The following is an 11666-nucleotide window of genomic DNA, read 5'->3' as shown; positions in this document are numbered from 1 at the left end:
AGGAGAACGGGGAGGAGGAGGAGGAGGAGAACGAGGACGAGGACAACGACGACGAAGACGAGGACAAGAGGAGGAGAAGGAGGAGGACGAGGACGAGGACGAGGAGGAGGAGGAGGAGGAGGACGAGGACGTGGAGGAGGAGGAGGAGGAGGAGGAGAACGAGGACGACGAGGACGACGAGGATGACGAAGACGAGTACAAGGAGGAGGAGGAGGAGGAGGAGGAGGAGGAGGTCGAGGATGATGAAGACGAGGACAAGGAGGAGAAGGAGGAGGAGGAGGAGGACGAGGAGAACGAGGACGACGAGGACGAGGACAAGGAGGAGGAGGAGGAGCAGGAGGAGGAGGTGGAGGAGGAGGAGAACGAGGTCGTCGAGGACGATGAGGACGACGAGGACGAGGACAAGGAGGAGGAGGACGAGGAGGACGAGGACGAGGACGACGAGAACGAGGAGGACGAGGACAAGGAGGAGGAGGAGGAGGAGGATGACGACGACAATGACAACGAAGACGAGGGTAAGGAGGAGGAGGAGGAGGAGGAGAACGAGGATGATGAGAACGAGGAGGAGGACGACAAGGAGGAGGAAGAGGAGGAGGAGGATGACGACGACGACGACGAAGACGACGATAAGGCGGAGGAGGACGAGGAGGAGGAGGATGAGAAGGAGGATGAGGAGGAGGAGGAGGAGGAGGAGGAGGAGGAGGAGGAGGAGGAGGAGGAGAACGAGGACGTCGAGGATGACGAAGACAAGGACAAGGAGGAGAAGGAGGAGGAGGAGGAGGAGGAGAAGGAGAATGAGGACGTTGAGGACGACGAAGACGAGGACGAGGACAAGGAGGAGAAGGAGGAGGACGAGGAGGACGAGGATGACGAGAACGAGGAGGACGAGGACAAGGAGGAGGAGGAGGAGGAGGATGACGACGACAACGACAACGAAGACAAGGGCAAGGAGGAGGAGGAGGAGGAGGAGGAGGAGAACGAGGACGTCGAGCACGACGAGGACGATGATGACGAGGACAAGGAGGAGGAGGAGGAGAAGGAGAAGGAGGACGAGGACGAGGACAAGGACGACGTGGACAAGGAGGAGGAGGCGAAGGAGGAGGAGGAGGACGAAGAGGAGGAAGAGGAGGAGAACGAGGACGACGAGGACAAAGACGATGACGAGGACGACAAGGAGGACAAGTAGGAGGTGGAGGAGGAAGAGGAACGGGGGGGGAGGAGGAGGAGGAAGAGGAGGAGGAGCAGGGGGACGAGGACAATGAGGACGACGAAGACGAGGACTAGGAGGAGGAGGAGGAAGAGGACGACGACGAAGACGAGGACAAGGAGGAGGAGGAGGAAGAGGAGGACAAGGAGGAGGAGGAGAAGGAGAGGGAGAAGGAGGACGATGACGACGATGAAGATGAGGACAAGGAGGAGGAGGAGGAGGAAGAGGAGGAGGACAAGGACGAGGAGGAGAAGGAGGAGGAATAGGAGGGGGAGGAAGAGGGGGAGGGGCAGGAGGAGGAGGCGGAGGAGGAGGAGGAGGAGGACGTAGATGAGGCGGTCGAGGACAAGGAGGACGAGGGGGAAGGGTGGACAGCTTCCTCATCCTGCTCCTCCACTGCTGACATCAGGGAATTCCCTGGAACATCCAACACCTGCCTTTGCTGCTCGAGGATCTTGTCTGGCACCTCTCTGAGCCTCTTCACCTTTGGCAGTGCCGCAGCATCCTTGGACTCATGGACTGGCACCTGGCAGCTCCAGGACTCTTGCTGCTGGGATGCTTTTCTCCAGGAAAATGTTGGACACGGCCTGGCTCCAATTTTTACTTCCAGCCCTTTCCTGCCCATCTGCATCCTCAGCCACAAGCAGGTTCTGCAGATCGACGTGGCTCTGGGGGAGCAGCGACTCCTGTCTGGGGGCAAAGAAAACAAAGACAACTTGTAAGAGGAGAACCTGGATCTCCTCGTCAGAAGAGAAAGGACTATTCAATCAAGGCAGGGCCGATGCAGGAAACTTTCTAAAATGGAACAAGCAGCAGAAGCACAGGAGTTTTGCAGAAGAAATTCTCCTTCCAGCACTTGGCTTAGGGAAAAGCCTGATGTTGTTAGGAGAGACTTGAGTTCAGGTCTAGTATTGGGTAGCAGACATCTGAACATTTAGACTATTGGCTTGCCAGGCTCACGCTATTCCAACCTGAGACTGAAACTATTCTACAAGCTAGAGATGCTGGGAAGAAATGTTTCTGCTCACACCACGACTGGGGACCGTGCATCATTCCTACCTTGCACCTGTCCAAAGGCCTTCCTCCGTCTGTGCTCCGGCAGCTCTCACCGAGGCTCGGGCAGGGATGGAGGCTCTTGCCACAAGTAGCCCAAGTGTGGAGATCTTCCTCATCCTGCTCCTCCACTGCTGACATCAGGGAATTCCCTGGAACTGCCAACACCTGCCTTTGCTGCTCGAGGATCTTCTCTAGCACCGTGCCAAAGGCCTTCTCCTATGGCAGCGCTACAGCATCGTGCGAGTCACGGACTGGAACTGGCACCTCCAGGAAAGTTCTGCTGGGAAACACCCGTCAGCCATTCCCTGACTGCAATGAGCCGGCCTCCTATTCCTCTGCAAGGCTCTTCCTGGCCACGTGCATCCTCAGCAATGAGCCGGTTCTGCTGAGAGCCGCCGCTCGGAGGGAGCAGCGAGTCCTGTCCAAAGGGCTTCCTCCGTCTCCAGTCCTGCAGCTCTCACGGAGGCACCAGGTACAGTCAAGCCTCCTGCCAGGAGTATCCGACCTGTGGAATTCATCCTCATCCTTCTTCTCCATTGCTGAGGGCTCTAATTAGTGCCCTGCAGATGGGAACATCTGCCGTTGCTGCTGGAGCATTTTTTCCAATACCACACCAAAAGTCTTCTCCTCTGGTACTGTCACATCGTTCTTGGAACCTTGGTTGGGAACTGGTGGCTCCAGGACAATTGCTGCTCTGCCTCTGGCTTCTGGGAGTTCCTTACTGGCGGCCTCCTCTTTTCTATCTCCTGCTTAAACAAGAAAGGCTTCATAACTTGACTGCTCTATGCCAGCTATGAGTACATCATCTCTTCTGGAACTCTTTTATAGTGGACACAGAGTTTGTTGAAGCTCATTCTCACAACTCTTATCGTGACTATGCCTGATAACTCTTACAACTCTTATTAGTTCCTAACCTGGATTGCACATCGTCTCTGTCCAGATTAGAATTTTAAAATATACAGTACAATTCTCCAGATCCTCTAGCTACAAGATGCAACCACACATCTTTGTCCTTTTTTATTTTTGCAAAAACATTGGCAATTGTTTCTGTCTTTTATATTTTCCCTTTGGAACTCATCTGTTTCCTGTTTTCACTTCCTCTGCTCAGAAGACCTTTCCTTTGGTTTATTCTTGTACTGATTCTCCAATCTTTCCAGGCTACTTTATCGAGATGCAGCTGGTGCAACAGACACTTCCTAGATAGTTTTTGTTGTTTTGATTTGTACTACAGGAAGATGATAAAACACGTATTTTACATTACCTTGGATGGCAAAAATTTTTTGCATTTTTAATGGAAAATACATTTTTAAAGTTTGGATAACATAATTTAAAAAAAATCGCTTCATTACCTGCCCAGTAGCCATAACATAGGTCTGTATCCATCATCTAAAAGTAAAGCCAGCTTTTGATTTGATACACACATTGAGACTTTATCCTGTAGGAAATCAAGCAGAAAAAATATGCTATTACAGTTTTATCTTCAACTGCACATCACTTCTGACCTTGAGTGAAGGCTCTGCATTATGGAATAGAACCAACTGAGGCAGTGCAGCTCTCGGTTAACACATGATCAGAACCTTAGACTGCTAAGGAAGAGCAGGAAATAGTTTGGCTGCCACCACGAGGCAACAGCACATTGTCCTGTTGACATTCACACGGTCAGAGTGAAACTGGAACCGAGCAATCCCATTCCTTTGCAACCACCCTTATGCTGCAGAGATGGAGCCCTGAGCTCAGCAATGCCATTTGTGACAGAGCTTTCCCAGGTGGGAAGGCATCCTCCCTTCCCAGAGGTATTGCAAGTTCCCCTCTCCCCACTCCATTCCATCTGGAAATGGAATGCTGACAATCCATAAAGGTTATACACCACAACACTGCCATGGATTCTTTTCCTTAGGCAGATCTAAGGCAGTCTGGGAGTCGCTCAGCCTCTTGTACCCTCCTCAAGGGAGCATTTGTAACTTCTTTTCCTACAATAATCCAACCAAACAACTTGGTTACTGCTCCAAGTAATTACCAGCAGCTTTGGCTGTGTTTTCCCATTCGATTCTATTTAACCCAATATTTTGCAAATATTGACACTTCTATATTTGAAATTCCCAGCATATTACAGAGATTTCATAGGTGATCTTCAAACTTCAGAGGTGACATTGACCACAGAGTAGCAATAAATAGGAAATATCAGGACAAAAATTAATCCAATACATACCCCCAACAATCCTCCAATTTTTTAAAATTTTTTTCTTATTCTGGAAGAAACAAATTTAACAGCACTGCCATGCATGCAACAAAGTGACCCAGGCATGAAGATGAGCAAGCTGTTGGTCCTTCACATTCCAGTTTTCAAGGGTGACATTAGTGGGACACTGCTTGGAGCACTGCAATGATATCAAAGTAATCCCTTAAACTTCCTGCTAACTGGAAATTTCTTTTAAGTGCACAGATAATATAGGGCTCATTACTTACACATACAGGCAGAAGGAAAAAACAAGTTTCACCACATTCTCATAAACCTCTGGAAATAAAGTCCTGTAAACTTAACTGCCTTTCTCAGTTTGACAAATTGCTACTGCTATAACATTACCTGTACTGGACCTTGTCAATTGGATGCTTTTGCCCAGACTCCTTGCTCCATATATGTCATTTACACCACAGAGAACAAGACAGAATCCTATCCAAGCAAAAATTCAGTGGGAATGGAGAATGACTTACTCGGCAACACCTGATTCTCTCTGTGCAACATGCACTACAGCTTTCTTACGGTCTGATCAGACACTTCTTATGGTAAAGATCACCATCCTATAATCTGGACTACGGACTGACTTCCCGGCTCGCTGTGCCTCATCGCCCCACCCTGATCCATTCTCTGCACATTGACTGAGCCTGACCGTACCCTCTGCAACCACCACCTCCCTGGGCAACCTGTGCCAACGCCTGACCACCCCAACAGCAAAAAAAAAGAAAAATTGATATGCAATCCGAATCCCCACTGTCCCATTTGAAGGCCACTCCCTCTAGTAGCCCGTAGGCTTCTTTTCAGAAGCGGTGTGAGGGGAAGGCGGCTCGCCGCTCCCCTTTGCCCACACGGCTGGCTCCCTTCCAGGCCCGATCCCACCCACGGCAAGGAAGGAACGCACCCACCCACACGCCCGCGGCCACTCCTTCACCGGGGCTCTGTCAGTCCCCCGCCGGGGGCCGGTCACTCCCTCGCCGGGGGTCACTCCCCCAGCACAGCCCGCTCCCCGCGCCCGCCCCGCCGCCGCCGCCGCCGCTCCCGCTCTGCCGCCCCCACGGCCCCTCAGCGCCCCCGGCCCCTCCGGGCCCCGCCCCCGCCCCTGGCCCCGGCCAATCCCCGCCCAGCCCCGCCCGTCCCGCGGCTCCCCATTGGTGGCGCGCGCTCCGCCCGCGGGCCGAGCAGCGCGAGCGACGCAGGCTCCGCCCCCTGTCCCGCTGCGCGCGCGGAGCGCTCGGCCGTGCCCTGGGCAGCGGCGGCCGCGGGGCCCGCGCGGAGCGGCCGTTCCTCCGCGGCTGCGCCGCCAGCACGGCCGGCAACGCGGGCGCGCAGAAGGCGCTTCGGCCACCGGGCAGGAGGGATCACCGCAGAAACCCAAACGTTCTGCAAGAGCGGGAATTGGTGTCCAAGGACATAGTTTACACCTGCACTTGGCTCGCAACATCCCCCTGCAGCGCTACGGGCTGGTTACTTTAGGCGGCCACAGAGCCCTTAAAGGGAACTGGGCCGCCTTGACTTGTTAGCAAAGCAGCCACAGAGTCCCTAAATCAGACTGGGCTGCCTGGAGTTGTTACTAAACTCCCCCCATTGCACTGACCGTTCTGTGCAATTTCCAATGGCCCCGCAGAAAAAGACCTGGGGGTGGTGGCCAAGAGCTGCTGAACACGAGCCCAGGTGTGCCCAGGTGGCCAAGAAGGACATTGGCATCCTGGCCTGGGTCAGCAACAGTGCGGCCAGCAGGACCAGGGCAGTGACTGTCCCCTGTTTTGGGCACCGCTGAGGCCCCACCTCGAATCGTGGGGTCAGTTTTGGGTCCCTCACTGCAAGGAAGACTTTGAGGTGCTGGAGCGTGTCCAGAAAAGGGAATTGAGCTGGGGCAGGCTCTGGAGCACAAGTCTGAGGAGAAGCGGCTGAGGGAGATGGGGGGGCTCAGCCTGGAGAAAAGGAGGGTCGGGGAGGACCTTCCCTCTCTCTCCAACTCCCTGGAAGGACACCGGCTTGGGTGGGGATTCCTAACCACAAGGTATCTATCCCATGATCTTTTGTGCCAAAAAGATTGTCACCGTATCTTTAGGATTTGGCAGCCGGGAAACCTTGGGGAGGATGGAGGGCTTTGCTTTAGGGCACGCGTTTTTAAAGGCTGCCCAGGCAGTCGCACATCGTGCAAAAGGGGTACGCTCTGCGCGAGACTTACGGGCATCCTGGAATTCAGTGACTGCGGTGTAAAACTGCCTGCTTCCCTTCCGCCGGCGGATCGGGGCAGTCGCTTGCGTGGTTGCTGCGGGAGCTTTTGTGCATTCGGCTTCGGGACTTTGCTAGGCTGCAATTCGGCAATGTGATCGAATGTGCCTGCTTTCCCTGCCTGCTTGCCGCTCGGGAATGCACAGACGGTGCACGGTGTGCCGCCTGGAGCCGGGGCTGTGTCCGCCGTCCCCTGAGTGCCCGGGGAATCGCTCCCTTTGCTCCGTTGTGTCCGAGCCGCCGCCGCCCCCGCCCCGCTGAGGGGCCAAGCGTGCAGCGGAGCGCCCCCTGCCGGCCGCGAGTGCCCCCGGCCCCGCCCCCCGCCGGCCGCGCGGGATCCCGGCCCCGCCCCGCGCCCGCCGCAGCCGCCAGCGGCCCCTGCCGGGCGTGGCCGTAACTGCAGCAAAGGGCAAACCCGGCCCTGGGCGGGGGAGCCTCCTGGGCGTGTGCTGCGGTTTGTTCTGTGCATATTCTGTACTAAAGAACTGCTACTCCTTTCCTGCATTTTTTCAGTCCCATAATTTTCGAAGTTACAATGATTTGGAGAGAGCGGTCTTCTTGCCATTCCAGGAAGGTTCCCACTTCCTTAGCAGACATTTAACTTTTAAAACAGGACACTTTGTTAAAAAAAACCAAACCCGGGAACTTTTCATGATTTCATGTACTACATGATTTCACGTCTAAAGAAACTGGGCTGTCTGCCCTTTTCTTCTCAGGCAATACATTCCTCTGTCTTCAAGTACAAAAGCAACAAAGTGATTATAGGTAACAGTGGCAGAATACGCTGTGTTACTGTCACAGGGCCTCCCGGCTTACTTCACCAGCTCCTGTCTGTTGTTTGCTGCTGCCCAGTGAAGAAGAGTCACATTTTCTTTTTCTGGTTGGCGAACAGCATATCCTGCTTCTACCAGTTCTTTGCATCACTCTGCCATTCCATACCTTAAATGAGACAACACCAATTTACTTACCATTTGTTAAATAGCCTCCAGTTTGGAGACAGTCGCATCCTAAAGAAAAAATACATCTCAATAAGCATCACCCAGCAGTTCCTACTTGAGCAGATTGCACACTGCATTCAATGGAAACCTTGTAAAAAGAGTGGGGCTATGCCTTGAGGAGTAGAAACTTCTACTTAACAAATCTGTCTGAAATGCTTTTGGTTTATTTACAATAGTAGCTGTAAGTCATGTTTCTTCTTCCACTTCAGGCAGAAAATGAAACTGAAGATGTTTCCTCTGTAAAAAAGGAAGCTTTGTAACAATGGACCTCCCGCTCCCGGAGGAAACGTGCCATGGCCCTTGGAGAATTGGCAGTCACCGCTCACAGGCCATCGGAAAAGGGATAATTGTAACCCCCAGCTCAGCCTCCAGACCAGGGCTGACACACAGGACTCTCGCCATCCCCTCATGGTGGGATCCTGGCTGGAAGCATCACAGCTTGGGTCAGGACTTTGGGTAGAGACTTGGAGAGCCATTCAGGGCACAAGAGGGTTGGCAGCCCTCAGAAAAGAAAAGAAAAATGAAAGAGCAGGCGCTCTTTATGAAAAAACCCTTTTTTTTACCGACCCCTGTTTCGGTAGGTCACGGCAGTAGACAGAAGGTAGCACAGATTTGTAGCTGGCACCCGGGCCTGTTCCTGTAACGAGACTGGTTACTGCACTTTCCATCTCCATCAGTTGTTTTTAGGGTAGAGGAAGATATTTGGGAGGGGCACAATGGGCCCAACACCATGGGAGCAAGTCCAGGAGGTCAAGAGCTTTCAGTTGTGCATGAGCAGGAAAGCTAAGAGACAGCGTCAGGCTTTTTTCTCATCCTGAAGGAGGAGAAGGGAAAATTCAGACCTGACAAAAATATACCGTATTGGGGTGCACAAGTGCAGGGAGAACCCTCCCTTGCTGGACAGGAGGTGCTACGAGCATTCAGTGATTCTTTGTTGGCATAGCAAAGTCTCCAGAAGGGAGCTGGGGAGAAATACCACTCCTTCCCCCCAGTGTTCTAAAGCTCTGGGCTACACGGTGCAACAAAGTTACCAAGAATCGCTCCCTTACATAACACAACTCCCGAATGTGAGACGGGGTTAGAGGCTGGTAACACCAGGGGGGTTCCCTTGGAGTCCCTAGGGATCACTTTCTCTGCCGCTCCTTCCTCTGCAGCGGGGGTCCCCTCACGCTCTTTCCCTGCCCCAGTGTGGGAGGCTGAGCCTGCTGGAGGTGCCCATCTGTCCCAGAGACATTTTCGGCATCTGCGCATCCCTGCACAGCTCCTGTAGACGCTGCTGTCCCCTGAATCCAGGCAGACTGGGCTGCATTTGCCTGCTGCCAGTGTGAGGGGAAGAAAGAGCAAGAGTTCATTAGGGCTTGACCTGAAATGACATTCTGGTGCTTCTGCTTTTTGTCACAGCTTTGGAACCTGAGCAGCATCTCCGTCCCTGACACCCACTGGCCCTTGGAATGCACACATGAGCCCACGTATCACTTCTGGTGAACCCAAGTGGCCGCGTCAGTTTGAAAGGGCAGCTGTTGTTTCACTGTTGCATTTCTTGGCTGGTTACAGTCCCTCCTACCTGTACTACAGCCTGTGCTTGAAGACACAAAACTGCCATGACGCCTTGAGGAAAGGCATCAAAAGCTTGACAAAGGCTGAAGGGAACACTCTGATTACCCCTTTTCCCAAGAGGGTTCTTTAGCTGAAGTTGCTAACCAGGACCAGACTTGACACCGCGGCGTGGGCTTGTGGTTGTTTTATTTCTCGAGCCCTCAGTCCTGCGTGGGACTCGGTAACCGGGTGCTGCAGAGGCTCCGGCAAGGCATCAAAGACGCCTGCCCCGCACCCAAGGGTGGCGCAAGATCTCCTCCAGCGCTGGCCTGTCCGCGGGGTGCTTGGACAAACACCAGCGGATCAGATGTTGGCACTCTGGGGAGAGAAGCCAGAAAGCGCCGGTCACTTGCAGAAGGCTCCTGCCCAGCTGCTCCCGGTGCCCACAAGGCCCGGGCCGTGCTGCGTGTGCTCAGAGCTGTGCCGGCCTCCCGGCTGACTCTGCCCTTTGCGGGACAGTGGCACGGCAGGACACGCGCCACCTCCTTCAGCCAAGCGGGCCACACCGACCCCGTCGTCACGGGCCGCCTCCTGCGGCCAGCCCTTGAGGGCAGATGGGCCTCCCGCGGAGCTGCGTGAGGGCCACGCTGGGCTGCGCGGTGCCATCTGCCAAAGCCTGCCTTCTTGAGGCCGGACACCAACCTGGAGAGACCTGCTGCCAGAAGAAGAGCTGCCCCGACACGATGTCACGGTCCTCCTGGAAGGGCATGTTCCCGCAGACCATGACATACAGCAGCACGCCCAGGGACCAGATGGTTGCCGAATGGCCGTGGTAGCAGCCAAGGCAGATCCACTCGGGTGGGCTGTACACGTGTGTTCCTAGGGGACACAGGCAGCGCTGTCCAGGCGCAGGCTGCTGGCTTCCAGAAGCAGGGGCTGCACCGGTGGCCACAACTTCCCCCCGAGGCCACCGGGCGTCCCCCAGCCAATTGGCCAAAGCCAGGAAACCATTCTGCAAGGCAAACAAGGCCAGCGGAGCAGCCCAAGTCCTTGCAGGCCTGCCAAGCCGAGCGGCCGGGGCCTGGCTTTGGCAGCCCCCCTCTGTGGGCAGGGCTGGCAGCCGGCTCCTGGGGCACAGCATCTGGCCCGTGCCAAAGGGCAGCCGGCAGCCGGCTGAATGCCGCACCCCGCAGCCCAGGAGGGAACGGGGCTGTGCAGTGCCGGGCACTGGGAGCGGGGCCCGGCCTGTGGGCTCACCGGCAAATCGCGTGAAGGCCTGCTCCTGGAGGAAGGTGCCGCAACCGAAGTCGATGAGCTTCAGGTCGCCGCTCTCCGGGTCCACGAGGAGATTCTCCGGCTTGATGTCCCGGTGCAGGACGCCGCAGGCGGTGCAGTGCCGCACGGCCTCCAGCACCTGGCAGAAAAGCCAGCGCGCCATCTCCTCGCACAGGAACCCCTGCTCCAGCAGGAAGGCCAGGAGATCCTGCGATGGCTCCGGACGCTCCATCACCAGCAGGAAGCTGTCAGGCAGCTCAAACCAGTCGAGGAGCTGGATGATGTTGTGGCAGCCAGAGCCCACCTTCTCCATGAGCACGATCTCCATGGGAACACGGGTGCCGTCGGGCTGTGAGGAGGAGACAGTGCCTCCAGCAGGCCTGATGCTGCCCTGTGCCTCCGCTGCCCCGCGCCTGGGATGCCCCAGTGCCCCCTTGGGCAGCCTCCCTGGTGCTTGGGCTTCCTCCCGCCCAGGGGATGCTTGGGGGGTGCCCCCCTGCCCGGCCCCACCACCGGTGTTCGGCATCCCCGGGCCCGCCGTGCTCCGGCTCGCACGCTGAGCCCACGCCCGCTCCCCCCGCCCTGCGCCGCCTCCCGCCCTCGGGGCCCGGCCTTATCCCTGCCCGCCGCGCCCCGCTCTGTCGCGGGGGCCCCGCTCACTCACCAGCTCGTACCACTGCAGGACGCTCTCCCGGGCCACGCGTTTGATGGCCACCTGCAAGCCCACGAGAGACGGGGCTGAGCTCAAGCCCTGCCCCGCCCCGCCCCTGGCCCTCCCCCCGCGCCCCGCCGTCCGGGCCACTTACCGGGCTCCCGTCTGAGAGGCGGATGCCCGAGAAAACGGTGCCGAAGCCACCGCTGCCCAGCTGCGGGCCCAGCTGGTACAGCTCCTGCAGCTTCTTCTTTTGCCCTGCGACCGAGACCGAGCCATCAGCCTTGCGCCCAGGGCCCCCCCGGCCAAGTGCCCGCGAGTGAAGCGGGCCGAGCCACCGCGGGCCACGTTGCTCTGACCTGCTTCCTGCTGCGCGCCGGGCAGCGGCCACCGCCTTGCAGCCGTCGGGCTGGCGAGCGGCAGAGCTGGGGCAGGGGAGCGCGCAGAGGCGGCTGCAGGAGCCGGAGG

At 56.5% G+C, this 11666-nt stretch overlaps 1 protein-coding gene across 1 annotated transcript; it reads right to left on the bottom strand.

The window, feature by feature from the left end:
- Nucleotides 1-9545: 9545 nt before the first annotated feature.
- On the bottom strand, nucleotides 9546-11415 carry LOC309585746 (serine/threonine-protein kinase pim-1-like; the record flags this gene model as incomplete). Its single annotated transcript, XM_082303625.1, has 5 exons — nucleotides 11353-11415; nucleotides 11211-11261; nucleotides 10529-10895; nucleotides 9974-10150; nucleotides 9546-9649 (listed from the first exon to the last, which is right to left on the bottom strand). The coding sequence occupies exons 3-5, from the start codon at nucleotides 10872-10874 to the stop codon at nucleotides 9546-9548; spliced, it is 627 nt and encodes a 208-aa protein (XP_082159751.1). The 5' UTR covers nucleotides 10875-10895; nucleotides 11211-11261; nucleotides 11353-11415.
- Between the last annotated feature and the right edge of the window lie 251 nt (nucleotides 11416-11666).

Source organism: Coloeus monedula, assembly GCF_965178545.1.
Source record: "Coloeus monedula genome assembly, contig: HAP1_SCAFFOLD_212, whole genome shotgun sequence".
In the NCBI taxonomy this organism is placed as follows: Eukaryota; Metazoa; Chordata; class Aves; order Passeriformes; family Corvidae; genus Coloeus; species Coloeus monedula.
This window is presented reverse-complemented; position numbering and strand designations above follow the sequence as displayed.